At 35.8% G+C, this 23,289-nt stretch overlaps 1 protein-coding gene across 1 annotated transcript; it reads left to right on the forward strand.

Annotated features, from left to right (window-relative positions):
* Positions 1 to 6,989: 6,989 nt before the first annotated feature.
* LOC113781233 (transcription factor KUA1) lies at positions 6,990 to 10,530 on the forward strand. The gene is made up of 3 exons (XM_027327137.1): positions 6,990 to 7,633; positions 9,148 to 9,356; positions 9,803 to 10,530. The coding sequence occupies exons 1-3, from the start codon at positions 7,327 to 7,329 to the stop codon at positions 10,298 to 10,300; spliced, it is 1,014 nt and encodes a 337-aa protein (XP_027182938.1). The 5' UTR covers positions 6,990 to 7,326; the 3' UTR covers positions 10,301 to 10,530.
* Positions 10,531 to 23,289: the final 12,759 nt, after the last annotated feature.

Here is a 23,289-nt window from a genome sequence, read left to right on the forward strand (position 1 = left end):
AAAAAAAAAAAAAAAGGATGATGTTTATTATAGAATCCAAAAAAAAAAAAAAGTCCTAAATTCAATTCCTCCCTTTTCCCTTTTCGTCACTTAAATAACAAATCCTATACTTCTCTTGCTTTTTTTTTTTTTTTATCATGTACAGAGTAAAAGAAGTAGAGGGTAAAATGTCACTTCATCTTTCACAAAACAAGTTAGTACCGCAATGCTACTTCATTATATTTTGGTAGTTAATAAATGATGAGATAATCCCACGATTGATGGCAAAAGGAAAAGGTTAAAGCGTGATATCCATTTTAACAACCTTTATCTATCTTTAAGGATAAGCAAATGGATGGGGCTCCCAATCCCAATCCCATTCCCATTCCCGTCACGGGTCTCTGTGAAAATGGGGGATTCAAAAACAGAATTATTAATGCAACAATCAAGCAGAGCCACGTGTTGGACTCTTCTTTGGAATCTGAACACCGGTGAAATCATGACCAAATTAGGGGGCTAAGATAGATGGTCGAGGACGACACGTGGAAATCATCATCTCAAAATGATTCTGTGGGGCCACGGTCTTCACCAGCCGTCGAAGTCGGCTTTGGAAGAACACGTGGCCCCTGTCCCAGTCTCAAATCGAATGTAACTAGTAGTAGTATATAATCTTCTCATTCTTCCCTAGGTAGTAGGTATCGAGTTTCTTTTTTTCTTTTTTTTATCCGGGAATAATTTTAGAAACCTTCCATGGGGTTTCTACTATTTTACTACTCTCCACTCCATTCAGGTTTTGTAAATTTCACTAGCCTCTCCCTTGAGATTAATTAATATCTTGTAATATGTCAGCTCGACTAACAATAAAAGAATGATATCATGAGAGACAGAAAAAAGATAATATGATTAGACAAATATCCTTCGTCCATCTGCTACATTAACTAGTTAATCTACTATGATGAGTGAATAATTATTTTATTTTATTAATTAATATCTTGTAATATGTCACCTCAACCAACAATAAAAGAATGATATCATAAGAGACAGAGAAAAGATAATATGATTAGACAAATATCGTTCGTCCATCTGCTACATTAACTAGTTAATCTACTATGATGAGTGAATAATTATTTTATTTTTTTAAAACTAAAATTGGAAGGAGTGTAAGTGCAATTCATTGAAATTGCAAGGCAGCACTCAAAAGTTAGTAACATCTCAAAAACTTTTGGAATGGCTCTTTACAACAGCTATTTCCAGAGACTGCATATGATAGCAATTGGAGAAGAAATTTTCTTGGCTGGCGTTCAACAATTGAGGATCGGTGAATTAAGTATTGTTGGAATTTGCAAGAGTTAGTTAGTTCAAGACTTGAAAAAACAAATTATGGTCTCTTCAATTTTTGGAGGTGAATCATGGATTTCGCCAATAACATTTAGTATCAAGAACAGGTTTTGCAGATGCATTCATAACGCAACAATCAAAATTCGTGAGAGTGAAAGAAATCCACACGAGTTGCATTTTTTTTTATTGTTCAGAGTGTAGATTCATTGAATTCTATGGAGGTCCTGCTGATAAAAAGGTGAATATCCAACAAAGAGGAAACCAATCCCTGTTAAAGGGAGGAACAAATACAACTGCCCAAAGTGGAACAACTAAATAATTTAATATTTTATAATCGTAGTTAAATTCAATTAATAATGGCTAAGTATGATTTCACTAATTATGCCAGCAATAATTGTGTACCATCTGAAAAGTTGTGATGCTAATAAAGTCATTTTCTCATGATTGATATGAGCATTGGATCTCAAAATTTCTAATTGGAGAAGTCAGTGAAATTTATGAAACTTGGAAGGAAGCTAGTAAAATAGTCAAAAACCTCTCCAGGACATGTTCTAATCCGTGATTGTGATCAAAACTAAACTCACCAAACTTTTTATTACAAAATATAAAAAATATTTTCTATTTGCTATTTGATTATTTGGTTCCTGGCAAGACTTTGTTCATCTTATCTTGTCTGGGGAAGGTTCATTGCTAGCATAAAAAAGGTTAGATTCGAATTTTGCTATTAACAATCTATAAGAGGTTGGATTTGAGTTTCATTATTAATAGGGGAGGGAATGTAAGTAAAAGATCTCAAGTTTGAGACCTCTCACTTACCCTAAAAAAAAAAGTTAAAAAAAATATTATAACTCGTTTACCTTATTTAAGGAAAGCTTGAAGTTAACTCTAACGGGGGGAGAATTGGATTGAATGACATGGTGATAGTAATTATAAATAAGAGGGTTTAGATTAAAGTCTTATCGCTCGAAAAAAGAAATAAAAACTGTAGCTACTAAAAGTCTTGGAAGAGGATTTGTATGAATTACTTTAAACTCAGCATTGGGCCTTGGAATGTTAACCTTTTCCTCCTTTTTAAAAGTTTACTAGTGACTAAGCCATAGCTCATATGTATACAACTAATAAAAATATGCTAACAAAAGTCATTTTGTTGAAAAATAATAGAAAATACTTTAAGTTAGAAATCATGAAAGCATAATACTAAATTTATAGTGTGTCTAGAGAAAAGAGAATGAAGTTTTTTTTTTTGGACAAGTGGAGAAGTATTATTGAAGTAAAATATAAAACTTTCTTGTAGTCATTTAGATAAATGAATTAATTTTTTTTTGTTAGATAGGAATGAGTAAGTTGTTAAACTTTAGGATTTCTTTTTAGCTTTATTGAGTCCATTTTACCCTCACAAATACGGGTATAGAAGAAAATTCAAAAAAGTGATCACAATATATAGTAGTCTCGCTTGATATATTGTCTATATATATATATATATATATATTGTACAAGAAAGAAAGAAAACACAAAAAGAAAAGGATAGATGCTCGAGTTTGAGGATAACCTTTTGCGAATTAATATAATCCGTTGATTATCACCAACTTTTGACCATACCCAGTGGGGTCCGACAAATAAATAATAATCGGATGGAGATAAAAGGCTGCGCCTCCGAACTTGGATAAAGTTGGTGATAAGGTTTTTTTTTTTTTTTTTTTGCTTTTAAGATCCCCTTTTAAGTAAGTAAATGATAAGATACTCCATTTATTCGGTTCCACTGTAGAATATACGGTGACCTTGTTCAGTAAGTTACGTCACCCATGTGGTCCGCCCCACGCAAAATTACAAAAATCTCACCGACCATGTAAACCAAAATATTGCACCATAAATCTGTTGGTGTTCTCTACTGCTCACGACGTCGTAGCAAACATTCATAGTAAAACATGAGAAGGTGGCGAGAGAGGTTGTTTTACTTGGTTATTAATGAATGATTTGTCTAATTCAGGTATTTACTTGATTATTACGTTTGTTGAGACGTGATTTAGGCATTAATTTTTTTTTTAAAAATAAAGTTAATTAGGAGAAGTGCATGAATATAAGAGACGATAATAATTATTAGTGTGTGTATTTGCATAATAAAATTAGGTGTGATTTAGATATATTAATAAATGCCCATTAGACGTCTGCTAGAAAAATAATTTTGAGCGAATTTGTCATTTTGTCCAAAATCTTTTGCAATAAGCTAAAGTAAGCTCAGTAATTTTTATTGACCTGTAAGTCTATAAATGACTTGTACCATGCTAAGTTGCTTCTACTTTTCAAAGTTTTCCATATGAAAATACTTGTATATATTGCCTAGTTTAAGTATCATTTTCTGTTCTTCTTTTTCCCCTAACAAGAAGTATGTATTGAAAGTAGACATTTTACTCCCCTCATAGCTAAGAACAGAAAGGAGAAAGAGAAAACAGAGACATTGGGATAGAATGGCCATCAATTAGTAAATTACTCGTCCGATATTTACAATAGTAACGATGGTTACTCTACTGTTTTTTACCATGTTGCGTCACTATCTTATCCAATCCAACCCCATTAATTAGTAATCCTCGGTTGCATGCCTATCCAATCCATCCCCATGAAGGACAAGAAGATTCCTTTTACTATCATGTAAAAGCTTTTAAAAAACAGTGTATAGTCATTAACCCCAAGGCTGACTTCTCCAATAATTGATTGTTTGTTAGGGTCAAAATCTTTACTCCTAAACCAATGCATTTACCTCTTCCTGCATAACTTGTCATTTTCTTTTTAGCAAGAAATCCAATGCAGTGTTAGACTCTAGAAGGATAGGCGATCCTAAGGGAATATTTAAGGATTCTTCTATTGGTGCTTTTAGGACGCTCGTTAGCACGCATAATATTCATTTATTTTATTATATATATATATTAATAAGTATTATTTTTTATTATATTTATATACTTTCTCTATTTAATATTATCTATTTTTTTATATATTTATTTTTTTTAATTAATTTTATATTTTAAAAAATGTAACACCTGAAATATATCTTAACGAGTATGTCGGGACGCCGGTGGACAAACCGAATGTTTAATCCGGCCAAATTGGAGTCAATGCAGCGGGCACGTGAACAGATGTGATCCTAGGCAACTACCTTGGGGAAGTCGCGCTACGTTATCACTTGTCAATAGGTATTGGGGCAGGCAGGCAACTTCATGTTCAACATTCTTCGAAAATTTAGCAGTATAAATTTATAGACACAATTCTATGCATACATTTTGTCTGTGTTTGCTAACAAAATTTATATGCACAACAAAAGTATTCAAATGGAAATCAAACCGTGTAATACAACATTCACATGTTGCACGAAAACTTTAATCATACCTTCCCATGTTTGTCTTGAAACGATTTAGGAGTAACACAAGTTTTTATTGTCAATTTTGCAAATATATATATATATATATATTTAGATTAATTTTTCCTACACTGACAGTGTATACACTATCAACGTTGGACAAATGACAACTATATAAAATTTGAATATAAAATTTAATTTTTATATACATGTCATGAATCAAACGATGATAGTGTAAACACTGTCAGTGTATGTAAAATTTACTCTATATATTTATAAATAATCATATGAAGAAAGTTGTTGCAGACAGATCCAAAATCCGAAGCAAGCGGGCTTTCAATTTTGGAACGCTCAACTTGCAGGGGTTGAACCCGTGTGAGATTTTGATAGCGTCTGCTCATTAATGTTTTGAGTTCATGTTCAAGTAATCTACAGTTGATTGGGATGGATTTGTTCATATCTCAAGTGTGTTTAGGAAAATGGAAAAGTATATTATATCATTGTCAAAAGTGTATCATCACTTTCCCTCATTCTTGGTGAGATGGTGGGCTAAAAAAGCAGACCCAGTTCTCAAACGTAACTTCCAAAACGCATGGTGACATATAATTGTGGCCTTTGACTGGGGTTAAAGATGACATCTCCCGTGAGGGTTTGGACAGGTAATTGAATTCCAAGAAGAAGAGAGTATGCATTTCTCTTTTTACTCCACACACATTTCTCTTGTAGTTATAGACATAGACACCATAATTACTAGTCAAATTGTCAACGAAATTATTTTGTTTCAATCAAATAGACTCTAATAACTTTATGAGTCTAAAACCAAATAAATTTGTTTGGTAGACAAGTTTTTTGTCAAGTTTGTCTACTACAAGTTTTTTAAAAACTTTAACTACAGTAACCTAAAAAAAAATTTTAAAATTTTTAAACTATACACTTCAAAATATTCAAAAAAAAAACACACTTCAAAAATTTTTTTTAAAAACTTTTACAGTGAACTACAGTAAAGTTTTAGACAAATACCCAAAAAATGCACTTGCCAAACGGGGAGGTTTGAAATGGTCATCCAAGCATAAACAAGTTTTTAGGAAGATCATTATTTTCAAACAGATTTTTTTTTTTGGAAAGGAGGTTATTTGAAATACTTATTTGAAATAATTACCGTAGTACTTTTTGTGATGTGATGTATGTGAAATAAAAAGTTGATTGAAAATTGTGTATATGATGTAAGCAAAACAAAATCTGAAATTGGTACACTGATAAACAATTAAGAGGAGATCCCTAACCAACCCGCCTTAAATAACTTGTTGCATAGAGTAGAAGAAAGCTTGTTTGCTCAAGGGAAGGATGAAACGACTTTTTTCCTTTTCTTGGATGGCATTAATGTATTATTATATTATCCTTTCCAGTGTTTTAAATGACAAATTGTCAACTGGTTTGATTTAGCTCTAGATTTTTTTCTTTTTTTTGAAGGATTTAGCTCTAGATTTGAAGTATCTATCGCAAAGGGTATGGTACTAGACCAGACAATTCATTAAGATCGAAAATTATCAAACTGAGGCTACACTATCCAATCAAAGAATCTATGTACATCAGTACATAAGTTGTCCAGCTCGAAAGCTTAGGTTGAAGTCCTAAATTTTAGAGATTCTAGATTTCAATCCCTCATTTCTCTCTTTATTTTTTAAATCCCATTGCCCCTTAAGAGGAAAAAAAAAATTTCTCTAACTCAAAATAAATAATTTTCTTACGGTATGAAAGAAGAAAGCTAAATAATTCAAAGAAGTGTGAAAATATCTACTTCTTCTGTTCGTAATATTAATGAAAAGATGGGCAACTAATTTGAGTTATTTCCAAATGTCAATTATCAATAAAAATGATGAAATACAAATAATCTTATCAAAATTTAAATAATATGTCCATCGAGGCAGCATTCATTTCTTCTCTTCTTTCACTATCCTCACTTTCAACAATAACTAAGGGTAGCTTTATTGCTCAAAATAAATAGAAAGATTTTTCAAAAGATAATCAAAATAAAGACGAGGAAAGAAAATCCAAAAAGAAAACTTTATCATAACTTAAGAAAAAAAAGAAAAATGGATTTCAATTTTCTAAAATTTTTGTAAAAAAGACACTGTAATAATTTGATATGCATGAAAAAATAATTAAAAAATATATTCATGTAAAATGTAGAAATTAAACCAACGGCTCCTGTGAGGCCACCACATAAGCCTTCCCACGCCAAATCATTTTCCAACCTTTTTTATGTATCTCTTGACCTAAATTTAATAACCTCATCATCTTCTCCCCCCTCCTATATTGTACTCCTTGCCTTGTTGTCCTCTCTCTCTCTCTCTCTATATCTATTTCATTATCTGTATCCACCCCTCTCCATTTCTCCCTTTACACCAAAAACACACACTAAAACACGCAGAGAAAACATTCTTTCAATCAATCTTTACCGAGAAAAAGAAACCAAAAGGAACCCGCTTATCTTCATCAAAAACCCATCTCCCAGATCATGTAAAAATCCGAACTTCGCTGCTCAGGATAGGCGTTTCGAATTGGGTAGTCCGGGAAAATTTCGAATCCTGATACGACCCGGGTCTGATCGAATTTCAGGTGAATAAGGATAAGAATTAGTGAGATACTGTCTTTCGAGGATGACGAGGAGGTGTTCACATTGCAGCCAAAACGGGCATAATTCTAGGACGTGTCCGAACAGGGGCGTGAAGCTATTTGGGGTCCGATTAACTGATGGGTTGATCCGAAAGAGTGCTAGTATGGGTAACTTGTCCCACTATAGTAGTAGCGGTAGTGGTAGTGGTAGTGCTACTCCTCAAAATGGATTGGCTGCTCATGATTCTCCGGGCGACACCCCTGATCATCCCTCTGCCGCCGCCGCCGCCGATGGTTATGCTTCTGAAGATTTTGTTGCCGGGTCTTCATCCAGCCGCGAAAGAAAGAAAGGTTTTTTTTTTTTTTGGCAATTATTTTCTATTGATTTTTTGTTTTATTTGTCTTTTGATATTCGTACCAATTTGGATCTATGGTGGTGCCGGCGGTGTAATTAGTTTCTCTATTACAATTGGTTTGTAAAAAAGACTATCATGCTAGGTAACTTTTCATTTTGTGTTATTGAGATTTAAAGATTTTCCGGATTTTGTCTGGAACTGTAAGATTGTGCAATTGTATTGATGCGTTATGGGTTTTGATACGCGTGAGGGTTTTGAAGCTTATTGGAAAGCCGGGGAACTAATGCTAGGCAACTTTTTGCTTCTGACTGCTGATAATTTTAGGCTCAAATGCAATAGCATTTATTTGTGTATGGAATGTCCTGCCTGTTGTTATCATCTTTTCCCAAGAGTCAGCTTGAAGTTGCTGGTGAGCTTGAATGATAATGGCAAAGAAGGAAGTTGGAGAAACTCTTTTGTTCTTATCTTTTCAAATTTATGGCCTACTATTTGCATATTTAAATGGTTATTTTTGTCTGACTACCTGGAAAGGACTAAGAATGCAAAAGAAATAAAAATTTCTTTTGGTTGAGAATGGGGGACATTATGCTGAGACTGAAAAATCAGGACAGTGGGTTGGATCATTTTCAGGAGCTCTTGAGATATTCAAATTGTTGATTACAGGGACAAGTTGAATAAATTGTAATGTTTTATAGGTCTAAGATTGTTGAAATGACAAAAAAAAAATGAAACAACATGCCTAGAATATCCATTGAGTTCTATGTATTTTCACAAATCAGGCAAGATTGTTATTTTTCAACGAAAAAGAGATCCCTGAACTGACGTTTGTTTTGAGTTTGATGCAGTTTTGGATTCTAACTTTGGTCTAAGCAATTTATCTGCGGAGATATCAAATTGCGTTTCAGGAGTCAGTCTTGTTGTTAGTCAACCTATAATCTGTGAACTTCATGTTTTCGAGTTGGTCAACTTTTTTAATCTAGGATGAATCAAATTCTTTGCTACTTTGCTTGCTACTTGAACTTCAAGATTGAATACTTTTTGTTGCATGTAAGTTGCTTGGGGACACCGGCCACTCGATGTGATTCTAGTATCAATATTGCAGCAATTTTCAACTTCAATTTCTTTTATAATCATTTAATGATGATCCCATTAAGTATTGAGTTGTATGGTGCACTGCATGTATTACGTATGATCGTGCAAAGAGGTGAAGGGGTACAGAAGATGAAAAGCATACTGTTAAATGAAGTCTGCTATCCTGAAGAACAGAGAATGCCTGCTCAGAGATCATTGGAGAAAATGGTGAATGTTTTTATTGTGGATATAGCCCCTACTTGGAAGATGGGGAAATGACTCTTATCGAGGATACTTGCATTTTTTGCATGACTGAAGGAGTTGTTTGCTTTCTTGCTAGGGATCTAATTGTTATTGTTCATGTTTGTCTTTGTTACAATCACTAGTGTGACTGGTTGAAGATGACTTAACATATTAGTTGTACAATTTGATTTGCAGGTGTTCCATGGACTGAGGAGGAACATCGGATGTTTCTGCTTGGTTTACAAAAGCTTGGTAAAGGTGATTGGCGTGGGATTGCACGTAATTATGTGATTTCTAGAACACCTACCCAGGTAGCCAGCCATGCCCAGAAATATTTTATCCGGCAAAGTAATGTATCCAGGAGAAAAAGACGCTCCAGCCTCTTTGATATTGTGCCTGATGAAGTAAGCATATTATTTATCTCTAGTAGTAGAATATTACACAAGTAAATTGTCTAAAAAATTGCAGTAATTCTTGTGGTCCTGGATTATTAAAATCTTCTGTCAGAGAGCATTACTTCTGGAGGAGTTTCTGCTACCTTTTCAATAATTAATATTTAGAAAGTATTGCAAGTCTCATATAGGCACTAGACAATATTTAGGTTGTGATGCTTGTTAGGTTGGTCAAATGGTCTGGAGAGATGCACTTTTTGGTGTATAGCATATGTACATCATGCTTTCACTGAGAAATGCATGGAAAGTGTTTTGAGACTCTGCTATTGTAAATTTTTCTTGCAAAAGCATCCTATGTATTTAACTGAAATGATAGCCTAGTAGTTTTACTTGTATTATATGTTTCTAGGAGAGTATAAGAATGTTGAATTTTCATTTTTTTTTCCTTGCACATGTAGTCGGCCGATGCTCCCATGGTTTCTAGAGATTTCTTCTCTGGAAATCCTCCTGAAGCTGAGACACAAAGCAACAATGAATTGCCTACTGCTGCTATGGAGGAAGAGGTTGAATCAGTAGATTCTGCAAATTCCAATGACGTTGAAGCTGTGCCTCCTAAGCCAGATAGCTCACAGTACTCTTATCCAGTTGTCTATCCTACTTATGTTGCTCCTTTTTTCCCAGTGGCATTCCCAATGTGGTCGGGCTATGGCACAGAGCCAACAAGACAAGAGAGCCATGAAGTGGTCAAACCAACAGCAGTTCATTCAAAGAGCCCAATTAATGTGGATGAGCTGGTTGGCATGTCGAAACTTAGCTTAGGGGATTCACTTGGAGATGGAAGACCTCCTCTATCTTTAAAATTGGCCGATGGTTCGAGGCAGTCAGCTTTCCATGCAAATCCTTCTTCTGGCACTTCAGGCATGAACTCAAGCCATAGTGCTATTCATGCAGTCTAGAGAAGTACTCTCTTCTGCATAGAATATCTCAGAGCCTGTTGGCTTTCTGTTTATACGTAGGATTAGTTTTTAGCATGGTTTAAGTTTATTAGTTTTATTTGTTGGATCAGCATAATAAGGTTGGTTTCTGGGGCTGTTAGATTATGTTTAAGTAGTCAGTAATGTTACTTTGTATGCTTTAGCTACTTTATAAAATTATTTGAATTTAAATCTTTAGCATTTTTGTGACATTTTATTCCCGCCCACAATCTCTTATATATTTTGCACTTGGGAGTTATTATTTTATGGCAGGAAGAATTGAAGGTTTGATGCTTTTCTCTAATCACAGCCTTGTAGTAAAATGCCCTCTGCTTATCGTAGCCTCACAGCATGATAAATATTAGATGCTTTTCCCAACTGTGATGCCATCCCAGAGTGCTTTTGAAAGAGGGCTCTGTTGATTAGCAGATACCAGAGATTGGTAAATGAACGAAGTGTGATTTCTGGAAACTTGCCCTGTTGAGAATACATGGCGTGCAGGAAATGGAGATGGTTCGTTTACTATTTCTTCTGCTTTCGTGAGGCTGGAAAACTTTTTAGTGAACTCCGATTTGCTGTGGTTCAAGTAACTGAATGCATGATGTGCCCCTTATTTAACAGCCCATAATTGTTTTCCTTTAGCTTAGAAGACTTGGTCCCGTCTGGCCCCGGGTTTAATAATAACTATGATAAAAACATTTACTTGAAGTAGCTTGGGGGGTTCCCTTCGTCTGAAAATTTGACGTTCGAACAAGGACGGGAGGGAAAACAACACCACAGATGGTACGAGAGTGATGGATTATCGGAAAGGCAATTACTACAATACTACTTGGCTTAACATTTATATTCCAGATAGACGCCCTCCAAACAGATGCTAGTGGATACGTGTTGTATGCTCGTCGTCTACTTTTCGTGCTTAGATAAGTGCATCTTGTTGTCAGGTAATTAAACTTTGGATTTGTTTGTGGGAACTCGTTAAGATGTATTTCATGCGTTAAATTTTAATATGTATTACCCTAATATGCTACATTTATAGCAATTTTAAACCCATGAAATTTTTATCACCCTATTACTTAAATTTGTATACATTTGGAGTTATTATGATATGTGTCACTCTTATTATTATTATTTTTTTTGGTAAAAATCCAAAAGTATATCATTCTCTTTATTCAAAATTTAAAAATAAAAAAAATAAATTATAATTTGTGAAATATAATACGTTGAAAGTTTATTATATATTTTATACGGCTAATTAAATTAAAAAGTATGAACATTTTTCAACATACTTTTAAAATGTACGAAATACAAAAGTTTTATTGAATGATATGTAGGAAGATACATTAGGCGGGTACAATATAAGTATTTATGAACTAGGATGGGTATCTTGTACTTATCAACCATCACGCAGGCGGCGCGGACACTAGCGGTTGAAAATTGGCTACGTAAGCATGCCATGCTTTGGTATAAAAAAACTGTTTATAATAAGAAACTCAAATTCTTTACTAAAATTTACACAAAAATACACTCTTTGCTAAAGAAAGAATTTTTTATTGCATTCAATTCCATTTGACATGTACACGCAGTTCACATAGTTCCAAAGTCCTGGTGTACATTTTATAGGACAAAAATATTGGACCCGTTATGAATGTTTAGGGCTTTTTCTAACGGGTGCACAATAGACACTCTAAAATTCACACACTAATAATTATTATCTTATTTTATATTTATACACTAACAATTATTATCTTATCTTGCATTTAGATATTTTCCTAATTAACATTGCTTTTCCAAAATATGAATATCTGAAATCCATCAATTGGATACTCGTTAGATAGGCCCATTGTTTTAATCATGAAATGTATTCACATGAAAACATTTATCCATTTCCATTTAACTCTCAAACCTACTACCTTATCTCTTCCCCATATAAAGCTTGAATTTTCACTTAAAACAAAATAAATAAATAAACAATTCATAGTGTAGTATGTGAATATGTAGTAGATAATGTAGACAATAAAATTTTAATGAATTGAAAATTACTATTAGTCTTTAAATTATTTATATGATTTATTGTTACTCATTCGAATATTGCACATGTCATGCATATTTAGAAATTTGGTTATTAAACGGCCAATTATATCTCTCCACATGTCAAGTTGAGGTTTCCTGATCAATTGAAAATGTTGAGGTGCCTCCACCAATCAAATTATGCCATGTCATATGTATCTATGATTTGACAAAATTATGGATAAATATCTAAATAATTATTTCTTTATTAAAGAGATAATATTTAGAGTTATTTGATCCATACATATGTATGGTTTATCCACTTAAATTGTGCCACTTTATATGTCCCTATAAACCTGGCCAATCAAAGAAATATTCATTAATATTATCTTTTTATTAATAAATATAAAAAAGAGAGAGATAATATTTAAAATGATGCAGTTCTTATATGACTGTATGTCTAGACAAATAAGGCGGCATACATGTTTGTAACCTCTATCCTATTCTACAACTATAAGTAGGGATCTATTCACCAAAGCTCAATCACTCATCACATATTTCATACTCTCATATTTTCTTGAAACTCCAAGGTTGTTAAGGAAAAAGAATTAATATAATTTGTTTAAAATCTCGTGGTGTTTTGGCTAATTGGTAGTGTTAGATTTTTAGTTGATTCATCCTACTACTCCAAAGACGTCATGTTTGGAATTGGAAGCAACCTTACAATTTCATGGGTGGACTGACGGCTGGATTATTAAATGGGTTAATTTCAGAAACCTCCCCTGAGGTTTTCTCTGATCACACCTAGCACCCCCAACTTTCAGAAATTACACCTACCACCCTTAGAATGGCAACTTTCATCACATTGTCAGCCCTTTTGTGTAAGAATAGTATTTAAAAATTATTTATAGGAGAGCGACTATTTTTTGTTCCACTTTTACCCTGCTGGGAAGATGAGTTTTGAATTTACAAGATGAAAATAAAAATAAAGCTATGTTGTGATATTGTTTTTGAAGCTAAACGGGGTAAGTGCAATAAGCACAAGAAATTTCTTAACTATGCTACTGTAGAGGACCGTTGGGTGCTTAAGCTGTATAAAATAGCCTGGAGACAAGATACCAATACCATTCACCATCAATTTTCCTTGGGCAAATTGCAGCAACTGATCCATCAATCAAATATTGATTGCTCTCGACATTTTTTTTTATTTAGATTACAAAATCAATTTGATGAAATCCAAGTACAACATGACCAGACTCTTAACTGCATAGCTCTAAATATATAGTCAAGTATTTCTCATGCCTAGACTAAGTACCAATGCTACTCAATATTAGTAAGGATGAACATAATTAGACCCCAATCCTTTAGCTATTTTTGTAGTTTTAGAAATATTCGTTTGATTACCACTACAAAACATCATTTTATCTCAATTTTGTTAACATGCATACTATATATTAGCTAAGATCTTCACCATATTCCTTAATATCAACAAAAAAAAAAATCTGCAGAAATTAAAAAGCTCATGCTTTTTTTCTTTTTATGTATAAGTGGGAGGTGAAACTGATTTTTATCTACTCTAGTGGAGTTGAAGCTGAAAAACCCACAACCTCAAGAGCACCCCAGCCTCTTTCGCATTCAACAGCATTTGTTAATTGTCTTTCACCAGATGACTGATTTTCGTCTAACTATCACCACCTCTTCATCGACAACTATATGCTCAGGTGGGATTAGCTAAGAAAGCCCACCATCAGGCTTATATACTCCAAAAATGGCACTCATATTGTGTGCCAAAAATGATATAGCAATCTTGTTCTTTCAATTTTCAATTAATGTACCTTCAATTTTTTTATTTATTTTTGCAGCATTTTCCTGTGCAAGAATTACTTAATAATAGGGGATGGCATCGTAATTTCTCCTTAATAATAGGGGATAGCATCGTAATTTCTCCGCTACTGATTGGGACAGCACGTCACTTCATTTCTGCCAAGGGTGGTAAGTGTAATTTCTCAAAGTTAAGGGGTGCCAGGTGTGATTAGGGAAAACCTCAGGGAAGGTTTCCCAAATTAACCCTTATTAAATTGATGGGTCTGGTCACTCTGGTGTGTTCTAGTTTGTAAATATTGGGTGCCCCGGGTTAATTAGGTACTGTGAGATTTAGTAAATTCTATGCTTTTTTTTTTCTCCCTTTTAAGAGCAATTGCATGCATAATTGACGTGTCATTACTTCATGATAACGCTGTTGCATATAGTCAAGATTTAGATAATCGTTATTCAATTAGATTTGATCCTTTTTATTTTTCTTAAAATTAGATTTATTCCTTTTTTTTTTTTTTGGGAAAGACTCCTTCTCTCTCCTTTTTTTTTTTGGGTGAGTTTTGTGAAATTCTTCACCTAACGTTTATGGCAGACTTTGCCGTCTCGAGGGAAGACTGGAATTTTGGTTCTTTCCAATCCTGAAGTTGGTTTCGGAAACTCTGGATTGACTTTTACGTTTCAAGTACTAAAAAAGCATAAAAAGGAAAAAAAAAAAAAAAAGAAAGAAAGAAGAAGAAGAGGAAGAAAAACTACGCGCTCAACACAAATTGTGAGATGTTATAATTTAGCACTAACCACCTTTTTCTAATTTGATCCTGCGTTTTACTAATAAAAATAGCAAGGGAATCGAAGTTCTTTAAAAATTTTCGATTCATCAAGTCTTTTTCTTTCAGTTTTCCCCTTCGCCTTCAACATTCATGCCCAAAAATGAGGAATTGAAAATAGAACAAAAAAGTTAATTGGATATCCAACAATATTGCACAACAAGAAGACAAAGTACAACTAGTTGAGTAAGACTTGTCCGAGAAAAAGGTTGATCCGCATGAAGGTGAAGGATTACCACTTATTTTCTCGGCTGAATAGTCAACTTTAAACTTTATAAAACAAGTCAAGGATTGGAAACTGGATCCAAGAAGAGAGAAAAAAAAAAAAAAAAAAAAAGTAAAGGATTGCAAACTCGATTAAAGGCGTGCCTATTTGACAACGTAATAGTAAAACACAGAAACGCGCCTTCATGGAAGAGTGCACATATTTGTAACTTCTAATTGAAAGCTAAATTTGCATTCATGTTATAGTTCGTTCCGCTATCCTTGGTTGCTATCCGTTTTAAAATTACACAGGAAGTAGACCGGTTTGGTCTATGATGCCATCTTCTGGCATCGGAAGCAACTGAACTGAAACCAGTGTTCGTGCAATTACTCCAGGTGCTGTACTTGTTCGCCGCTGAAGAAATTTCCTGGCAATAACTGCTCGTAGCCAGTCCCATATTTTCTTAATCCGGGCTCCAGGTAATCGAAAGAACATCAAGAAAATGGCTAGTGAATACAACACTGGAGAAAGTGACTCAGGGACAAGAAGAGATAATATAGACGCCAACGACAGCGATCCAAAAAATGCCATGCTGCTGCTTACTAGGTAGCAGTAGTAGGTATAGTAGTTTGAAGTACTTTCGGGATGCTGATGATTCTGAGAGATTCTCAAATCAGCATGGTATGAGAGACAATATAGGAGCAGACTTGCAGCGGCTAAGAAGGTGGTCTTTGGATTAGTTTCAAATGGTGATTGATGGTTGCCTTGATACTTCACTTGAAGAAAATTAAGCAACACTGAAACCATGAAGGCAAAAGCTGCCTGGCTAGAGGACACGATCAATTCTCGAGATTGAGGAAAATAGTAGTAGTAATAATATCTCACATCTGAATTCGAGTTTGTGTGTTGTTGGATGTTGTAGAAGTTTGAGGTCGTAGCCTGTGCCATGGGGTAGATGACTAGAAGCAGAACAAGAAGAGAGCGAGAACGTACACGATACAAGAGAAAAGCCTGCCTCTTTGTGGAGATAGTTCCTGCTGTCTTTTAGAACTTCTCCTTTTATAGAGCCTAACAACGAAAAGGCTATGAGTATGAACCTTATGTTCAGCTTCCACCAATTGATCCATTTTCATTGTTTAATTGAAGTTGACACTTTCATTGTTTAACCACAATTGATGATTGAGAATAAAAAAAAGCCGGTTGGCGGGTTTAATTTGATCTCAAGTCTGCTCTGCCATAGACTATAGTAGGTACGAATACGATTGTTCTATTGCGCTCTAACGTAGGCAAATTTGTACCTAATGCTCCATCACAAGGGCCGGGTTACTTGCGCTTGCTAACTCGGCTTTGACGAATTTCATCTTGAAATCTGCTGGCAGTGGTAGGTAGGAGTAGGACTGTTAATATTTGCTTGAATTCAATTCAAGGGAGCCAAGAAAGGGCAGCATTGAGCTTAGGCCATGCTTAGCTCGGCAATCTCAGCCAAGACGTCATGGATTTTTTCCAAATTCATGAACAACTGGATGGCAACCAACTGGCAAATTAAGCACCTAATTACCCCATGAGGAAATTACTTAAAAGTCATTGCTCATAATCACGTATAACCTCAGCATCTTACATCGTTGATAACCTCATTGACAAATTTTTTTTTTCTTTTGCTCAGAACCTCATTGGAACTTTGATATGGTCAAGAAGATTTCCCACACAAAGTAAGTTTATTCTTTTTCGTTTCTATTTATAATAATACTTGCATATATTAATCGGCAATTTCTTAGTTATTTAGTCATACTTAGTGCAATTATAGTCAATCGTACGTCGGAATAGAATATTTTCAGTTCTTTGATGAAAATCACGTAGATCATAGGCTAGTTGGTATAGTTTTAAAGAATGTATTTATTTTTGGATTAGTTTTTTGTATAAGAAATAACTTGGCTAAAAAAGTGAGCTCGGGTTAATCCAAACTCAGCTTGAAATCCAATTTATTATGTGAGCTCAATATTGGCCAATAAGGCAAATATATCGTGAGCTTTCCTAACCAAAGTTAGGCCAGGATTTGGGGCAGGAACTGTTGCAATAGCAACGGTTCGTGAAAGGTTTACGGCCAAGATTTGTTAAGAAAAAAAATGTACGATTTAAATTACAAATTGTAAATCAATTTTAACAATATGTGTTGATCCTATATAAGAAAAATGTAACTTACATCATATTTAAAATGATTTACATCCAAAACAAGGCACATTTATTTCTTATTGAGATGCAAATAATTATTATTCAAGAACTATCACGATTACATTGGTAACCGTTCCAATTCCTGGTTCATCTTACAATATCCGGAGATCAGATTTGTCAGTGCCTGGTCTACAGAGATTGATTGACATCCTTAACGGTAGGAATGACATGGATGTCGATAAAATCTGGTTCCTGCTGGCTGCTTGTCTCCTGTGTCAAATAAAGTCCTGCTCATTTTCTGTAGCACAAGCAACAAAGGTAATAAAATGATTGAAAAGAATGATAAGGAAAAAAAAAAAAAAAAAAAAAAAAGGTGTCCCTGGCTGGCCATGGCACCTTCTAAGTAAGTTGAAAATTGTATTATGAATTTGAAATTTGACGGCATATTATTCTATTGGTCATACATGGAAGTTTAGCAGTGAGCGTGCGTGGAAGCTTTTTCATTCAGGGAGTTGACCGTGTAATTAAAATGAGTTTTCTGCCTCAGGAAAACCCTCCTTAATCTTCCATGGATGCATCAAATAATAAACATTTCACTCATCCGTGTGAACTTAACCTCTGAAAGCAACATCAGAATTCAATTCAAAGGCATTTTTAATCCTCTTTAGTCTGATTGGTGAGTCACATGATATGGTAGGGTTGGCCGTTTGGCCGGTTTGTGATCAGTGGCGTACGTAAAAATGATTAAGCAGAAGACATGCCATCAATTTGTCCAACATTACATGGTTGACTTTCCATGACAAAGGAATGGGACACTTGATATTGTATATAAGTTAAGACTTGAGAATAATTTGATTTGGAATTTTTGAGAATCATTAATGTTGCATTTGAAGCCATTGCAATGCAAGAAAAGATTGCCAAAAGAATTGAACTTTTACGATTCTATTTTGAGTAAAAATAACTTTTACTACTTCAAAACAATAAAGCATACCTCGAGATCAATTACTATTTACTGCTGAGAGTGACAAAAGGAGAATGGAAGCATCACCTAAGTAGGCAGAAGAAAAAAAAAATAGTACCATCTGCTTTTGGAAAAAAATTGCTGCTGAGGTTATGCATGCAGGGTGGCAACCTACTGCCATGCGTTTTGAATTACTAATGAAATACGCTACAACCTCCTTCATGGGGGATGACTCCGAGGTAGGGTTGTAATCGAGTCGAGTCGAGCCCGAGTATCGCCATACTCGAGCTCGACTCGACATGCAAGAAAGCTGCTCGAGCTCGAGCTCGATGATTGCTCGCAATACTCGAGCTCGACTCGCATGGGCTTGAGTCCATGGGAGCCTTATCGAGCTCAGTCGAGCTCGAGTTATTAAAATTCATTTTCTTGATAATTTTTTAGCGAAAAGACATTATTGCCCTTTTAAAATTTTTATATGATTTGAAATATTTTGTAACTTCGATAATTCTTTTGGGTATAAAAGTAATTTTATAATAATAATATATTAAATAATTAAAATTAAAATACTTGATAATGCTCGTCGAGCCTTCGAGTATCGCTTCTGGATGCTCGAACTCGACTCGATAACCTTATCGAACTGCTCGAACTCAGTTTGACCGAGTTCGAGTCAAGCTTTTGCAGAGCAGCTCGGTTCGATTACATCCCTACTTTGGGGTCAAAAAACCTCATTGAAAGAAAATTAAAAAAATTGCGAGCAGCTCGGTTCGATTACATCCCTACTTTGGGGTCAAAAAACCTCATTGAAAGAAAATTAAAAAAAGAGCAGATATAAATTGGCTTGTGCTTCATTCCATTCGTTGACTTGAGATGATTTTTATGGGCTAAGTGACGATTGTGAGCTCTTGCATGCATGAAAGAAATTGCGGAAGTACGCCAGAGCAGATGAGTTCAGTACTCTTCTTCTGTTTGTTTTTGTTTTTTCATTGTGATCCTCTACGACTGATGCTGTGTAACCACATAAATATTGTTCGTAGTGTTCTAACATAGTCAGCAGCATGCTGTTTAACCAACCACATATTGTTCGTGGATTTCGATTGATGATGTGCGAGATTATGGAGCAGTAATTTTTTATGGGTTTGTAACTTCAGTGTATAAAATAACCAAGATAATAATTTAAGGCATTAAAGAAAAAACAATAGAAGGTGGAATGAGACACCCTTAAAGTACAAAATGTCAAGAACCAAAGTTCACAGTGCAAATAGATACTTGTTGGAAACGTCCAAAGTGCAAAGTGAAATTAATCCAAATATAAGGTATATCCACTCCTTGTCTTCTTAAACTTTAGATTCTATTATATATTCAGCACAATTTTTAAACGCAGGCAGTCAGTCATCTAGAGTAGTCACAATCCTAGTTAATTAGTAAAGCTCGTGTATAAACTCCTATTGTAGAGCGTATTCCATGCAACGTAGTACATTGATTACATTGGCAACTAAGTGGAACTTCTCCAACAGCAAATTAGTTTATAAACTAGTACATAAAAGTGCACGGCTCACATGTCCATGCATGACGAAACTCGCAAATGGTTCGTGTTTTCCAGTTGAAATCCTCCAAAAAAAAAAATAAAACTGATGGCTTAAAGGAAAAAGAATTTAAACTGTATAGAATCTTTTGGCCTTTTGGCTTTTGCCCAGTTGGGAGTGTTTGATTTTTGTAATCTTCAAACTCCGACGAAGCATGCATTACAATTTCATGGGTGGACTGACTCTGGCATTATTCAATTGAGCGGTCAGATGTGTTCTAACATGTGTTTGGAGACGGGGATGACGTTCAATAAATTTGATTTATTCTATAATACTGTTTTTATAGAGATTCATTCCTGAATTTTTCTTTCTCTCTCTCTCTGTTCTTAAACGATGAATTTTATAAACATTCCTTCACGTAGTAATATTAACGGCAAACTTTGCCAAACCTTGGGTACTTGCCATTCGTTGGGATTCTCTATGCCATTACTCGGTATCAAATCCAGTGCCAATCCCACTTATCACGTGATGGTAGAAGAAATTTAATAAATTAAATAAACAAGACACTTAGTATAAATATAGAAGTGGTACTGAATTACCACTCAAAAAGTGACACTGAAGATCCCGTGTGCCTTGCCATAGCCCAGAGGTGGTGGCGCAAGAATGTTGAAAATGGTGGTGTCCACATTGAACAGAATTAGGAGTATTACCCAAGAAATGTCTGTAGAAGAGAGGTGAGGAAGAAGAGAGGCTTGCATATAATGTTTTCCCCTCCCCCTTTCCTAGCGATTGCCTTAGTATTTAAACACAAAATACAGCCTAGAGGATGTGTTCTGTTACAACAGATATACCTATCGGAGACTAATTCTAAGCAGAACTAACTACCAGAAATCTAGGAGACAGAGCATCGGTTATGTTATCTTTTCATCCCCCCGCAAGATGGACGGTGGTGGAGTGAGTCCAATCTTGTTCAAAACCATGGTGAATTGTTGGCGAGACAGGGGCTTGGTGAGGACATCGGCAAGCTGATCAGAAGCTGAGACATAAGAGACTCTGAGGAGACCGTTTTGTACTTGTTCACGAATGAAATGATAGTCGAAGGCAACATGCTTCATACGCGAGTGAAAAACTGGATTGGCACAGAGGTTTGTGGCTCCAACATTGTCACAATAAATCACCGGTTGATGGGGAATAGAAATGCCAAGTTCAGTGAGGAGAGAACAAATCCATCGGAGTTCAGCGGCCGTGGCAGCAACTGATCGATACTCAGCTTCGGTTGAAGAGCGGGCAACAGTTCTTTGTTTCTTGGAGCTCCAAGATACAGGATTATGGCCGAGATAAACAATGTAAGCATTGGTGGAAGTAAAATCATCCTTGTTGCCGGCCCAGTCAGCATCGGAGAAAGCATGAAGAGTAAGAGATGACTTACGACGAAGTGTTATGCCATGATCTAACGTGCCACAGAGATAGCGAAGTAAGCGTTTGACAGCCGTCCAATGTTCATTCGTTGGTTGATGCATGAATTGAGAAAGTTTATTGACGGTGTAAGTGATGTCTGGACGGGTCAAGGAGAGGTACTGAAGACTTCCAACAATGGTGCGATACTCTGTAGGATTAGATAAGGGAGTACCAGCATGCAAGGTAAGAGGCGGACTTGTTGCTAGAGGTGTAGTGGCTGGTTTTGCCTCAGTCATCCGAGTTTTTTGAAGAAGATCAACAATATACCTTCGTTGACTAAGAAACAGACCATCGTCATGGGGAAGCGTTTCAACACCCAGGAAGTAGTATAAGTCCCCAAGATCCTTTAAGGAGAAGCGCATAGAGAGTTGCTGAAGAAACTGATGTACAGCTTGAGCTGTGTTTCCAGTAACAATGATATCATCAACGTAAACAAGAAGATAAAGAATAACTCCTTGAGTGGTGAATATGAATAGAGAGGTATCTGCTGTGGAGTTATGAAAGCCTGAAGTGAGCAGAAATTGGCGTAATTCATGATACCAGGCGCGTGGAGCCTGTTTGAGGCCGTAGATGGCCTTGCGAAGCCTGCAGACATGGTGAGGATGATCACGGTCAATGAAGCCTGGAGGTTGAGACATAAACACCACTTCTGAAAGTGTGCCTTGAAGAAAGGCATTGTTGACATCCAGTTGGCGAAGTGACCAGCCTTGACTTATCGCAAGGCTAAGAACCAGACGCACAGTGGTTGGTTTGATGACAGGACTGAAGGTCTCGGTGAAATCAACCCCTGGGCGTTGATGAAAACCTTTGGCCACCAGACGCGCTTTGTACCTGTCAACAGAGCCATCAGGTAAGTACTTGATGCGAAAAATCCATTTACACCCTACCAAATTTTGGGTAGGATGAGATGGAACAAGTTCCCACGTGCCATTACGAAGAAGAGCATCAAATTCTGTGGACATGGCTTGCCGCCATTGAGGATCTTTCAATGCTTGATTGACGGTGGTGGGCACAAGGGTGGGATGGTGGAGTTCAGCATTGAGGTTGAGTTTTTGAATGGGTTTGTGAATGTCAATGACAGATTGGAATGTGTCATCAAGGCCGTCCAAGACTTTCTCAATTAAGTCTTCATGATCAAGTGGTTTTCCAAGGGTGGCAAGTTCATCAGCTTTGGTCTTGATGGCTTGCATGTAATCGGTAACAGATTGTGATCCTTTGGAGATGTTCTTCAGGTTGTCCTTGATTTGTTTGATATGTCCACGAGAGGGACGAGCATAGGTGTTGGCGAGGGCTTTCCAAGCATCATGAGATGTTTTTGACTGAGCAATGAGCGGAACAAGGTTGGGTGACATCGTGCCCACCAGCGCGCCAAACAAAAGCTTGTCTTGTCTCAGCCATGTCTGATATGCCGGATTGGGGGAAGCTGCATTGTTGGCAGTGATGGTGGCAGGAGGAGACGGATGCGAACCGTCAATGAATTTGTGCAGGTCATAACCTATGAGGATGGCTTCGATCTGAGTTTTCCAAGAGAGATAATTTGTGGAGGTAAGTTTGATGGAGTTGTGGATGGTGATCAAGGTTAGAGGACTGTTTGGGTCATGAGTATTTGGGAGAACAACCTGAGTATTTCCAGTTGCCATGGATGTTGCAGATCAGAACCTAATCTCGTATGAGATAGGCTCTGATACCATGTAGAAGAGAGGTGAGGAAGAAGAGAGGCTTGCATATAATGTTTTCCCCTCCCCCTTTCCTAGCGATTGCCTTAGTATTTAAACACAAAATACAGCCTAGAGGATGTGTTCTGTTACAACAGATATACCTATCGGAGACTAATTCTAAGCAGAACTAACTACCAGAAATCTAGGAGACAGAGCATCGGTTATGTTATCTTTTCAATGTCTCCAACAGTCAAGCATCTCATGAATTCATGATACATAGCCTAGTGGAAAATCGTGATCAGAGACCTTCTTTAATTCATTCTACATTAACTAATTACGGATCTTAGATTA

Source organism: Coffea eugenioides, chromosome 8, assembly GCF_003713205.1.
Source record: "Coffea eugenioides isolate CCC68of chromosome 8, Ceug_1.0, whole genome shotgun sequence".
NCBI classification, from domain to species: domain Eukaryota; kingdom Viridiplantae; phylum Streptophyta; class Magnoliopsida; order Gentianales; family Rubiaceae; genus Coffea; species Coffea eugenioides.

What these genes read in the sequence shown, in the direction of transcription:
- LOC113781233 (XM_027327137.1), top strand. Translation starts at nt 7,327, where the DNA reads ATGACGAGGAGGTGTTCACATTGCAGCCAAAACGGGCATAATTCTAGG. An exon ending in CAGCCGCGAAAGAAAGAAAG is followed by an intron (nt 7,634 to 9,147) that starts GTTTTTTTTTTT and finishes TTTGATTTGCAG; the next exon opens with GTGTTCCATGGACTGAGGAG. An exon ending in TTGATATTGTGCCTGATGAA is followed by an intron (nt 9,357 to 9,802) that starts GTAAGCATATTA and finishes TTGCACATGTAG; the next exon opens with TCGGCCGATGCTCCCATGGT.